Below are 14075 nucleotides of genomic sequence, written 5' to 3' on the forward strand. Positions count from 1 at the left end.
CTATCTCAATGATTTAACCGTTTTTTGGATCCCACTTATCTGAGTATTCAATTGTTGACAAGTCTAAAACCGTTCTTTCTTTTGTAGCCTCTCTTTGCCCCATCCTTCCAATGTGCCTCTCCCTACGACTTCTCACTTGCAGGCTCCTTCTCCTCACTCCAGTCTCCCTTGCAGCCTCTTCTTCACTACCCTACTTCCCAATGCAGCTTCCTCTGTACATTATGTCTCCATTCACTGCCTTCAATCCCCACATTCTTGCAGCCTTCTACTCTGTCCCCAAACAAACACACTTTCACCTCCCTCACCTCAGATCCGTGGCTGACAGAACTCTCGATTCTGGCAAGAAGACTAGCCAAGTAAAAGGAGCCTTCCTTCTGACCTCAGCAAAAGCTACTGCCAACTCCCAAACCCAGCCCTGACAAAAAGTGGCACCCAACTCCACATTCCAGATCCAGGCCAGGCAGAGTCTCCTCCAACAATTCCCTCTGTCAAAACTTAGCTTTCTAAGTTAGTTGCTCTTGCAGTCACAAGTGGAGACCCCCCTGTGTTTTTTGCCAGTAATCCAACAGCGAGTGTATCATCAACAATCAAAGGGAGAACCAGACTGCTCCTCAGCAGTTCCTTCCATTCTACTTACAGGAGCAACATTTCTCCAAGAAGCCAGCCTGACAGTACTTTTTCTGAGCAGCTTTGGACACTTTCTGGGGCAGATTCACATGCTGTCATTGTTTGTTTTGAGCATTGCCTTGCAGGCTGTCAGCCTTGAGGCTTGCACACCTAACGTATTATAGGGATAAGCCGGCTGGGAATAGGTGGTAAACTGGCTACTGCTCAATTTATATCATGACCCACCCAAAGAAAAACACAACTGGTGGAGGTAGATTAAATCTATTCTTCCACTAGATTGCTTTGATTGACAGGCCAACTGGTTTCACCTCTGTTTCAACAATTTCAATATTTATTTTTTGATTTGCCCCTAAAAGCTACTCATTATGAACACCTGGCTGAGCTTCAAAAGCTACAATTATCTCTGTAAGAGTTTCTATGTTCATATTTTGTTAGCTCAAAGAAGCTCTTCAATGTGTAGGGAAATGAAGAGAAGCTCTTTTTCAGTAATAGATTAACCTCTTGAGAAGATTTTAAAGCTTTGAGACTGCTATGAATCAGAATGTCTTCCACTGTCTGTACTATGAGTGCTTTATTAGGTTGAATGTTTGTTTTTTTTAATCTTTACATGGCCTCCAAGGTCTGAAAAAGACAAATATTGGACTTGAAATATTAACTGTTTCTCTTTACACATAACACTGTCAAATCTACTGAATTTCTGCAGCATTTTGCATCTTTATTCGAGCCCAGTACGATACACACTGTGCGTACATATTGATTGTTCTTCTTGTTGCTTGTGGGATCTCCTGCTATTAATAATACCTGTCACATTTGCTCTCATAATAGTCATTAAATCTCATAGTAATTAAAAGTCAAGTACTTTGAGATGCTTCCGAGACACAGGATCTGAAAGGAAAAACAGAACAAATGGAGCCCATTTGGCCCATCATGTGAATGCTGATTCTTTATAGGACAATGGAAAACACATCCACTGTGCTGTTCATGTACTCTGCTTCAAACTTTTATTAGTTTCCAATAAAATAACCAATGCTATCTTCTCCAAACACTCCTTCTAGCAAATAATTCAGTGCTCCAATATTAAAAACTTCCTTTTTATCTGCCCTGCTCAATAACTTAATGTCAATTTTAAACTCATGGCCCCTGATCACTGCCTCTCTAAAGCTCACTTTATCAAAGCTTTCAGAATTTTAACATCTTTATTCAATCTCCTCCTAGCTTCCTTTTTTATCAGTGAATATCGTAAAGCACCGTATTAATGCAAGTTGTTTACATCTGTTCTTAGTGAATGGCAAAACTACCAGCCTCAAAAATTAAAACAACTTAATTGGAGCTGCTGATTGCGATTGAGACCTGCACTGGAAGCATACAAATGGATGGGAGTTAGAAACATGATGTAGTATCTTTTTTTATACAAACTCCATGGATATTGACATCAGGAGTTTCTCTATAGGAACAGCAGTAGTCATTCAGCCCATCAAGCCTACCCTGTCATTCAATATGACTGGGGCTGATCAGATACTTCAAGGCCTTTTTCTCACCCCATTCCCACAACCATGTATGCCTTTGCTAATCAGGAATCTATCAAACTCTACCTTTAAAATGCTCAAAGACTGAGCTCCCTGGTAAAGAATTCTAAAGACTCTCAAGCCTCAGAGTAAAAAATATCCTCATCTCAGACCCAAGTGGTAACTCTCTTACTTTTAAACTTTGGCCCCAGGTTCTACACACTCCAATCAGGGGAAACATCTTAGCTGCAACTACCCTGTCTATCCCTTTAAGTATTATCCAGGTTTCAATGAGATCACCTCTCATTCTTCAAAACTTTGAAAATACAGGCCCAATTTGCCTAATCTGTTTTCATAGGATAGTCCCTCTGTTCCAGGATATGCCTGGCGAAACTTAAATATCTTTCCTGAGATACGGAGATCAAAATTGCATGAAGGGTCAAGGTGCAGTCTAACCAAGCATCTATAAAACTAAATTAAGATTTCATTACTCCTGTAATCAAATCCTCTTGCAATAAAAGGTAACATTCCGTTAGACCTCTTAATAACTTGCTGCACTTGTATGTTAGTATTCAATGATTTATTGACAAGGACATCCAAGTCACTTTGTATTTCCACTATTTCTAACGTCTCACCATTTAAGAAATAATCTGCATATCGGTTCCTCCTGCCAAACTGGAACACCTCACACTTTTCCACATTACATTCCAGCTGCTGTGTGCTAGCTCATTCACTAAGCCTGTCCAAATCCTTCTGAAGCCTTCAGCTTTACATCTGTAAAGCCTACAGCTTTACATCTTCCTCCCAACACATGTTCCCACTTAGCTATGCATCATCCACAAATTTGGAAATGTTACATTTGATTCCCACTCCAAATCATTGATATGAGGGTTGGTTAGCTCAGTTGGCTGGATAGTTGGTTTGCAATGCAGTGTGATGTCAACAGCATGGGTTCAATTCCTGTACCAGCTGAGGCTATTACAAAATACTGTTCTTCTCAAACTCTTCCCTTGCCTGAGGAGGGGCAACTCTCGGGTTAAACCACCACCAATCTTCTCTCCATAATGAGAGATCAGTCCTATGGTCTGATAAGACTATTGCAACTCGACCTTTCCTGTATTATATTTCTATATCACGAACAGCTGGAGCCCAAGTTTTGAACCTTGCAGTACCCCAGTAGTCACAGTGTGCTAATAACAACAGTCAGACACTTAGGAAATGAGGCAGTTGGTGAAAATATACACTAGTGGGCATACAGCACTGGACAAATTCATGTGTCCCAATGTAGGACTATGTGGTCTTTATTGAGAGGCTGTACAAATCAGAATTGGGACACCAAACATTTTGAAACAGAATATCAAAAAAAAAGTAGAAAGCAAAAGCTCCACAGTTCAGAAACATAATACGTTAGTCCTCACTGAACTCTAATGAAATTTGAATTCAATAAAAGTCTGGAATTAAGACCTAGTCTAATAACCCTGCAACCATTGACAATTGTTGTAGTTGCTTGTGTAGGTCATTAATGTCCGTTTAAGGAAGGAAATCCAATTTCCTTGTACTAGCCCACACGTGACTCCAGGCTCTCAGCAATGCAGCTGAGGACTAACTGCTCTGAAACGGTCCAGCAAGTCACTCAGTTCAAGACAGGGATGCACACACACACACACGACCAGTTAGAGATGTCAAACAAACCAACCAGCAATGCTCAAATTAAAAGAGTAAAATTGTGCATTTGTCACCTAGGGGTTCAAAAAAGCTGACAGACATCAAACCTGTTGGGAGGGAAGGAGAGAGGAAAGAGGAGGATGGCATAGAAAAAGGGGAAGAGAAGCAAGTACTCTAGAATAATATAGAACAGAAGGAAGCCATTCAGCTCATCATGCTTTCAGTGATCCAATTAGCAAACTAATTAGTCCCACTTCCCTCCCTTCTCCTCCACTGCACTGAATATCTTCAGTGAATTCCCAGTGAAATTCTTCTTAAATTTGCATCCTTCAGTTAGTGCATTCCAGATAACAACACCAGACTTTGTAAAAATAATTCTCAAATTGTCACTGATTCTCTTTGTAATTCTCTTAAATGTGTGTTCTCTGGTTACCCTTGCACATGGAAGAAAACCAACAGACCAACAGAACAAGACATATGCACCAAGACTTAGTCCTTCTGCATCATTTCCATTCCATGATTTTTATATATATTACAGGCAATATCCCACATCCACAGTCTTGCTTTGAATAGGTCTGCAATGCAAAACCAAATGTTCCAGCACACCAATTGAAACCCTTTTCCATCCACATCATCACATCTTTCAAGTCTGCTGGAAACTTCTACCAATCTCTTAAATTTATGAAATGGGCTATACCACAGGAAACCCAATAGCTTTTAAAATCAACAAGTGACCATTTGGGCAGTACAATCAAACTAAGGTGATCTTGAATCTGTACCTTTACATAATATTTGAAACACACCCCCTAGACCTATTCCAGGCTCCTCATCAGTTTTGTACTGGTAGTTAGTCCCTAGCTGTCCTTCTCTAATCATTTTACCTATGATATTCGGTTTGTATATATTTTGTTGCTTACTAGCTTACTTAATAGCTGAATCAAAGATTTTAACCTTTCTAGCCAGAATGGCATGGATCCTATTACTATTTCAGTCTCTTACTTTCAGTACATAACCAGTTTAAATAAAAAAAGATACTTGTACAGAATAATTGCTCAGTCATCATTTTTCAGGAAGTATCTCTTTAAATTCTTTGCAGCATTTTGGCTCAGTTTGCTGAAGTTTTCTTCGTGTCCCAGTCAAACACACAACTCCAGTTTTAAATAGAAATGAAGAGCATCAGTTCAGCACAATGAAGTCTAATGATTCTGCAAACATGACGACTCTTATACTCCTGCAGCTATTCAGCAAGAGGAAAAATTTACTGCAGCCCAACCAAGATTTACCGAGCATTAAATAAGTTCAATATTTCAGCGGGTCCACTTACAGAATGCATTTGGAGCCCTCTGGTGTCTAGTTTTATCAATCACTTCTTCACAGAATCTGATATACTGTGCTTCAGTGTGAAAGAGGGTACGGAGAGTTCAAAACAGAACAAGAGCTGAACAGAGAGAATTAACTTGAATGTGCATAGTAGGTTTCAACAGTTCAATGTCCCCAAGCAAAGCACAAAGTAAATATAGTCTTAATTGCAATGTAAGTAAATTTCGTACACACATAGCCAATTTGCAAACAGCGAGATCCCAGAGACAGCAATGGAACAAATCACCAGATTTTACTTTTTGAAAAAAAAGAGGCCCACAAAGACTGTGCTAATTTTACAGAAGCTTACTGCATAGGAGGTAATCATTCAGACCATTGATTCTGTTCCAGCTCTTTGAAAGAGCTGTTTAATGAGTTACACTGTCTGGTTCCTCACCATGCCATCTTTTGTGTACTCCTAACGCGATGACTCTTTTAAATTTGTACTCAAGAAACTTAGCAGAAAATCACTCTCTGCAAGAAAGGTAATTTTGACCTGAACCATTGACCTGAAAAAAACTAATCACACCTTTCTGTCAGCCATGGCTCACTGTTAACACTGTCACACATAAGTCAGAAAGTTATGGTTCAAGCCTCACTCAGACACTTACAGCAATACTGATGGAGTTCTGCACTGCTAGATATTGGATAAAATGCTGAGCTAGGTCTGGCTGATGGCCTTCATGGTGGCATTTAGGAATCATGATCAATATTCATCCTGCAATCAACCTCAATAAAAATGTTAATTTTACTAATGGGCTGCTGCCTTTCCTCATATTACAACAGCAACCACTCTTCAAAGTACTTCATTGGCTACAAAATGCTTTGGACATGGTGAGGTTGTGAAAGATTCTCTATAAATGTAAGTTCTTTCTCTTGATTGAATGAAAAGGGCATGGAGAAATATAGAAATTTAAACTACAATTAGGTGTTAGATATTGATTAAGTACAACAGTAGTGGTCAAACTAAGTTAACAGATATTAATGAGCATGGCTACAGAAGACCTTTCTGTAAAGCAATGCCACACACAGATAGTACCTTCAACTACCTGATCTTGCAGATGAAGAATGGCTACTTGGGAGATGCACAATAACACAGCTCTTAAATTAGGAGTCAATGTCTTCAAAAGAAAAGACATATCACTAGAAACTTGCCAATACTGATGTACGAATAGAAGTGGACTATTTGGCCCCTTGAATCTGCTCTGTCACTCAATGAGAACATGGTTTATCTGTTCATATTTCAAAGGCCACATTCTCATCTAGCCCGTCAACCCCTGATTCATCGGCCTAACAAATTTATTTGCCTAAGTCTTAAAAATATTCAATGACCCTGCCTCCACCGCTGTGAGAGGCAGAGTGTTTCAAAGTCACATAATGCTCAGAACAAAAAATTCCGTGATGAAAGGGGACCCCTAAGTTGAAAACTGGAGCCCCAAAATGGAAACAGTGTCCCCTACTTCTGAGCTCAACAGCAAGAGAAAATATCCTTGCCCCATTCACTTTGTCAAGGCCATTCATGATCTTATTCATTTCAGTTACCTTCTCAATCTTCTAATCTCGAGTGGAAACAGGCCCAGATTGTGCAAACCATCCTCATCCCCGAGTTATCAAGCAAGTTAATTCCTTATGAGTCACCCCCAATAAATTTACATCTTCCTTAGTTAAGGAGACCAAAAATATACACTGCATTCGAGACATGGTCTCATTTTAATCCTGGTAACTAACATTGAAGATCTTTACTTTTATGTTCAATTCCACTTGTAATAAAAGACAACAATACCATTAGCATTGTTGATTACATAGAGTGCCTGCATACTAGTATTTTCTGGTGGTGTGGAAACAATTAGGAAGAATTAGTCTGCATTTGAAGATGCAGGGATTAATCAAGAACAGTTAGTTTTGTCAAGGGGAGTTCCAGTTTGATCAATTTGATCGAATTTTGCAAAAGCGTGACCAGGTGTGTAAATGGAGCAATGCTTTTGATGTAATTGGTTTGGGCTTCAACAAGGCATTTGATAAGGTCCCGCTGAGATCACAGATCATAGAATCCCTACAGTGTGGAAACAGGCCCTTCAGTCCAACAAATCCAAACCGATGCTTGGAGCATCCCACCCAGACCCATCCCGCTATAATCCACCGAAGCTACACATCCCTGAACATTATGGGCAATTTAGCATGGCTAATCCACCTAGCCTGCACATCTTTGGACTGTAGGAGGAAACCGGAGCACCCAGAGGAAACCCATGCAGACACAGGGAGAATGTGCAAACTCCACACAGACAGTCATCCGAGGGTGGAATTGAACCAGAGTCCCTGGCGCTGTGAGGCAGCAGTGTTAACCACTGAGCCACCGGGGTACTGATAGCAAAGGTAATAACCTTTTGGATCAAAGGAAATTTGGCAAATTGGATCCACAAGCAGTTGAGTACAGCAAGCAGGAGGTGATGGTTAGAGGGTGTTTTCTCTTCACCTTTACTTTCTTTGAATGTGCTTTTGGGAGAGAGACTGTGTGGTAAATCAGCAGCATTAAATTTCAGATTGAGTGTGTAAATAAACTTATGTAACCCAAGTTAAAATCACCAAAACACTGCTTAGTTGACCAGTTCACTCAGCAGGGGCTAACATACTTGTGCATCTGCCTCTTAAAGGCTTACTGATTAGGGACAATTGCGAAGCAAACAGAGATTTCTGTTCTCCCTCCCCCTGCCCATAACAGAACTGACTGTTGCATTCAGCATTAGGACTGATTAGAATAAACTGCTCACACTCCTTTTCCAAACATGGTGGTGGTCTTAGGTTGATTAGCTATGTCTTGTTTTATTGTTTGAAAACATTCATCCGGAGGGAGTTAGAAAATAATCTTCTTTGTTTTAAAAAAAGACCCATTCAATTCGGGAATCACTTTGATGCTCTTAGGATGTTCATTTTTAAACCTTTCTTCATCTGAGATGCGCTCTTTTGTTTCCTTTAGACAGTGAGTTAGTTTTTGAATACACTGTTCAACATTCTGCACTTTGTAAAAAGGAAAAATCAAATTAAAAGAATCCACATTGAATAAAGTTTATATCTTAAAAGCTAGGAGTATAATAACTTTTTACCATGCATTTCACTGAATGAGGAAGAGTAAGGGAAAGTACGTGCAAGAAAGAGAATGAGAAAATCTGAACAAAAGAATGAAATATTGTGGCAATGACTCTCCACTTATTGAAGATATACAGTCAAGCAGGGAGGACAAGTCACAGATAATTGCATTGTCTTGTCATGGTCCGTGACATTGTTGGATTGTGCCATCTCCTCTTTCTTATCTAGACTAAATATACAACTCCAAGAAATAGTTGTGATCAATAGTAAAAGAAGTGACAATGGCCCAAAAAAATGTGCAATGTATTCAGTTACTTAATAGAAACTACTCAAGCAATGAACTTCAAGGGTATGCCCATCACATAGTATTAAGCCCATAAATGAAAAATATCCAAATAGAGCAGAACACACTCACCTGTCTCAGCTCTTGAGCCTCGGCCTCCGAAACTGTCTGCTCAGACACTTGTTGAGACATCTGTCCACCGCTTGCTGAAACAGGATGCATAACTCTATCCAAGAAGCCAGTTGCTGCAGAAATAAATGCAAACACAAGTTTGTGTTGCTATTTATTGGGACCAGACTGTGTCTGCATCAGTCACAGAGACAGAAGGAAGATAACCAAGTTCTGAAGGGCGTGCAAAAACAAAAGCCAGAACAATGGATTCCTAGCACTGAGTTACGAGGAAAGGCAAAGAAACTTGAAAGTTGGCTATAAGTACCTCACAAAAGGTTTAGTCATAGGAGCCCACAGTGTTGCAAATACAGTATTGGAATGGATAGAGAATTGGCTAATGGGCAAGAAATAGCAAGTGGAGATAAGGAGTTCTTTTCCAGATTGGCGACCCATGACTAATGGGATCCCACAGGCATCAGTACTAGGACTGCAACTGTTTATAATATAATTAACGACTTGAAGGAAGGAACTGAATGTACTGTAGCCAAATTTGCAGATGATACAAAAATAGATGGAAAGGCAGGTTGCAAGAGGGATACATAAAGTTTACAAAAAGATATTGATAGGTCAAGTAAAAAAGTTGGCGAATGGAAATAATGGAAAATGGGAAGTTATTCATTTTTGAAGGGAGAATAAAAGAACCGAATATTATTTAGATAGAGAAAGCTGCAGCACAAAAGTGACTTGCGGGTACTTGTGCATGAAATACAGGAAGCTAGCACACAGGTGCAGCAGGTAATTGGGAAGGTTAATGGAAGGTTGGCCCTTATTTCAAAGGGGATGGAGTAGGGAAGTCTTACCACACTGTACAAGGTGCTGGTGAGACCACATCTGGAGTGCTGAAAGCAGTTTTGGTTCCCTTATTTAAGGAAAGATATTATCTTATTAGAGGCAACTGAAAGAAGGTTCACTGGAATGATCTCTCATATGGAGGGATCATCTTATGAGCAAAGGCTAAGCAGGTTGGGAATCTATTCACTGGAATTTAGAAGAATGAGCAGTGATCTCATTGAACCATATAGGATTTTTGAGGGGTTTGACAGGGTAAATGCTGACAGGATGTTTTCCCTCATGGGAGAATCTAGGACCAAAAGGGAGAAGTCTCAGAATAAAGGGGTGCCAATTTAAGACTGAGATGAGGAGGAATTTCTTCTGAGCAGGTTCAGCGTCTTTGGAACTCCTTGCTACAGAGAGCTGTGGGGCAGACTCAATGTGTATATTTATGGTTGAAATAGTCAGATTCTTGATCAGTAGAGAAATTAAGGATTACAGGGAGAAGCAGGAAAATGGATGAGAGGAATTTCAGATCAACCATAATCCTATCGTATGGTACAGCAGGCTCGATTTTCTGAACAGCCTTCTCCTGTTCCCATTTCTTATGGTCTTATAAATAAGGAATGGTAAATTTTGTTAGACAAAGTAGTACTATACAAAGGTATTAAATGCAATGTAATCAGGATAAAACATGACAACAGGGTAGAAAACAGTCCTAACCTCAGTCTGCAATATGCATGTCATTACACAAAAAGGTGATTGTTGTATAATTGTTCACATATTTGAAGTCATGGAAATAAAGTTTAAGAAATGTAAATGAGGCTGCCAAATTATTATCACCTGTGTTACATGATTAAACTAAATCAAAATCCATCCCAAGTACACTGGAATTATGGCTTTGAAAGTTAAGGTGAAGAATCACTGTAAAATTGATGCTATTTCCGTTTTATAGGAGTATTAATATTTGATCTTCAAACAGCACATGTTGTCCATTATCAAAACTCCATCTACTCATACCATCATAATATTTTTCTACCACATCCGTAACTACAGAACCTACTGGCCCTAGTTCCTAAATTCGTTTTAAGTCACCTAGTCCTAGATCTGTCTAGTACAAATTCCAACTTGCCCACTACCTAATACATGCTGATTTCTGTTGGCACAGTAACAATATTACAATTCTCACCATTTATAATTTCTTTCAGAGGCTCCTTCTTCAACCTACTCCAACCCTACATGCTCCCCCAAGATTGAACATTTATGCACTACTCATATTCTAGGTGTTGTTGCATCTTACTCAAGTTCAAAGGTCAACTACTTCTTTAATTATGCCTTTAGTTACTTTATCTGTTTTTTTTTCAAATATCTACCTTTCTTTTTCATATCCAAAGTCCAAGCCCACATTGTTTCTGTAGAAGGTTCAGGGTATATATTACAGAGGGTTCTTGAAGCTACAGAGAAATCAGATCCCAATGATGTTGTTAATATTTTCAAAAACCTGAACTACAGATAGTTTAGACAATTACACAGCGTGTGGAAAATGTGTGCAGGAAAAAAAAATTGAAGATGGATATTTGAAGGGATCATTAATTAATAGAAAGAGGTTTTTGGAGCAGGACAGATTGGCCACAGTCTTTCTAGGTGCTGAATTTTCCTATGTAATCTGGATCCAAATGTCTGGAAATTTATCTCATCTTGTAAGCCAATGTATGAAAATGCCTGAATAAATGGCCAGTTTCTGTAGTCACATCACACTGAAAATGTTCATTACAATCTTCACGCAGAAATGCCAAGTGGATGATCTATCTCAGCCTCCTCCAGAGGTCTGCAGCATCACAGGTGCCAATCTTCAGCCAATTCAACACACACCACATAATACCAAAAAGAATGGCTGGAGGCACTGGATCCTTCAAAGGATGTGGACCCTGACAACATTCTGGCAATAGTACTGAAGCCATATACACATATCGCTTTTTGCACACCTAGTCAAGCTATTCCAGTACATCTGCAACACTGGCATCTATCCAGCAATATGGAAAATTGTTCAGGTATGTCCTGTACACACAAAGGATGAATACCACCTGTTCAATCACCATCATGAGCCTACTATCAAGCACTGGTAAAACAATGAAATGTGTCATCAACAATGCTGTCAAACAGCACTTATTTAACAATCGCTGATGCCCAGTTCCGGTTCTGCCAGGGCCACTCAACTCTTGACCTCATTACAACCTCAGTTCAAACATGGACAGAACAGCTGAACTCCAGAGGTAGGGTAAGAATGACTGCCGTTGTCATCAAGCCGCATTTAACTAAGTTTCGTTATCAAACAACCCTAGCAAAACTGCTGCCAATATGAATTGTGGGAAAATCCTCTGGTTGGAACAATACTTGACATACAGGAATACGGTTGTAGTGTTGGAGGACAATCATCTCCATTCTTCTGCAGAAGTTCCTCAGGGAGTATCTTGTCAATCATCACCAGCTGTTTCACTTTCCCTCCATAAAATCAGAAGTAGGGATGCTTGGTGATGATTGCACAATGTTTAGCCATTTGCTACTCTTCAGATTCTGAAGCAGTCCAAACGCAGCAACACTAGGCAATACTCAGATTTGGGGTGAAAAGTGGCAGGGAACATTTGCACCACACAATTCCAGGTAATGGCCATCTCCAATGAGAAAGAGTCTAACCATTATCCTTTGACATTTAGTAGCGTTACTATGATTTAATCCCCAAATATCCTTCAGGTTTCCATTGACCAGAAACTGAACTGCACTAGCCATATGAATACTGTGACTACAACGCAGGTCAGAGGCTAAAAATCCTTTAGCAAATAACTCACCTCCTGGCCCCCAAAGCCTGTCCACCGCCTACAAGGTGCAAGTCAGGAGTGTGATGGAATACTTCCTACTTGCCTAGGTGAGTGCAGCTCCAAAACACTCAAGAAGCTTGACACCAGTTATGACAGAGCAGCCCACATGATTGGCACCATATCCACAAAGATCCACACTCTCCACCGCCAATATTCAGCCACTGCAGCGAGTACCACCTACAAGAGTGCTGGAGAAATTTACCACGGGTCTTTGAACAACACCATCCAAACAGTTTTGCAAATTCATGTAGTTGTCCCTTCAATGTCCTAGCATCTACTGAACATGGATCTTGTGCTTTTGCCCATCAAAGTGACACTTACTCTACCCAGCATGGCAACGTCCCACGCATTTTCTAGTAGCACTTCACAGCCAGGGAACGGAAAGTGACGGCAGGGATTGCAGCTCACGATGGACAACATCAGCAATGGGTCACACCTGGTGGCCAGGAACACCCCTCCCCAAAAAAGCTCAAAACCTTCATGTCCCCTTTCATCTTATACCAGCCAAGAGCCCATTTCCATGCATGCTCCCCCCATGTGAAGAGCACACATTGGCCTACAACTATGTTCCCTCATCCCTGAAGCCCAGCATTACACCTCAATGATTTCCACCCTGCTCCTCTTTGGCCTAGACATTATAAGAAAATTGTATAAATTAATAAAGTAATTAACTAAGTAGAAATGGCTGGACAGGTGATGTGTTGTAGTTGTATGATGTGGGAGCTGGCTGATCCCATTGCGAACGGCGGTGACTACATCTGCAGTAAGTGTTGGTTGCTTGAGGAACTTCGGCTCAGAGTTGATGAGCTGGAATCGGAGCTTCAAACACCGCAGTACATTCAGGAAGGGGAGAAGTACCTGGATGCTGTGTTTCAGGAGGCAGTCATACCTGATTGAATTTGTGGTACTTAATCTGTCAGTGGCCAGGGACAGCAAGGGGTGACTGCAAGCGGGGCAGGCAGAGGGATCCTGCAGTCAGGGACAGAGGAGCCTCAGCTCTTGACCTTGACCAACAGGTACAAGGTACTTACTCCCTGTGTGAATGAGGAAAAGGGCTGAAGGGAGGACGAACCAACTGACCACTGTACTGTGGCACAGGAGGCCATTCAAGAGGGGGGAGCAAAAAGACAAGTGGCGGTTGTCGGGGATTCTATAATTAGGGGAATAGACAGTATCCTTTGTAAACAGGATCGAGAGTCTTGCACGGTGTGTTGCCTGTCCGGTGCTAGGGTAAGGGATATCTCTTACCGGCTTGAAAGGATATTGGCAAGGGAGTGGGAAGATTCAGTTGTTGTGGTCCATGTCGGAACAAACAACATAGGCAAGATTATGAAAGAGGACTTGTTCGGGGATTATCAGGAGCTAGGGACCAAATTAAAGAGCAGGTCCTCAAGGGTTATAATCTCCAGGTTACTGCCCAAGCCACGAGCAAATTGGCATAGGGACACAAGAATAAGTGAAATAAACACATGGCTAATGGGGCACTGACATCAGTATTGGAACAGGAGGGATCTCTACCGATGGGACGGTCTCCACCTGAACCGAGCTGAGACAAACGTTCGAGCGAAAAGGGTAAATAGGCTGGTCAACAGGACTTTAAACTGGAAAGTGGGGTTGAGGGAGGGTAAAACTTACCCCAGTAGGAAACAAAACAGTAGGTTAACATCTGTAGGGGTAGATTAAACTGCGTGGAAAAATACGAAAGAAATGACAGGAAAGGAGAGGTTATTAAAG

General features: G+C 40.7%; 1 protein-coding gene across 3 annotated transcripts in view; it reads right to left on the reverse strand.

The window, feature by feature from the left end:
• Positions 1–14075, reverse strand: part of snap47 (synaptosome associated protein 47) — a 61512-nt gene that overhangs the window by 7865 nt on the left and 39572 nt on the right. Inside the window, exon 4 of one of the 3 annotated variants that reach the window (XM_048596085.1) lies at positions 8656–8768. The exons of 1 other annotated variant lie outside the window; for it this stretch is intronic. In XM_048596085.1, the coding sequence (XP_048452042.1) occupies positions 8656–8768 (113 nt within the window). Of the gene's footprint in view, positions 1–8655; positions 8769–10858; positions 10920–14075 lie in introns of those variants that run through there. One more of the 3 variants, XR_007261976.1, reaches the window with a different exon arrangement.

The sequence above is a fragment of the Rhincodon typus genome, chromosome 4, assembly GCF_021869965.1.
Source record: "Rhincodon typus isolate 14 chromosome 4, sRhiTyp1.1, whole genome shotgun sequence".
In the NCBI taxonomy this organism is placed as follows: Eukaryota; Metazoa; Chordata; class Chondrichthyes; order Orectolobiformes; family Rhincodontidae; genus Rhincodon; species Rhincodon typus.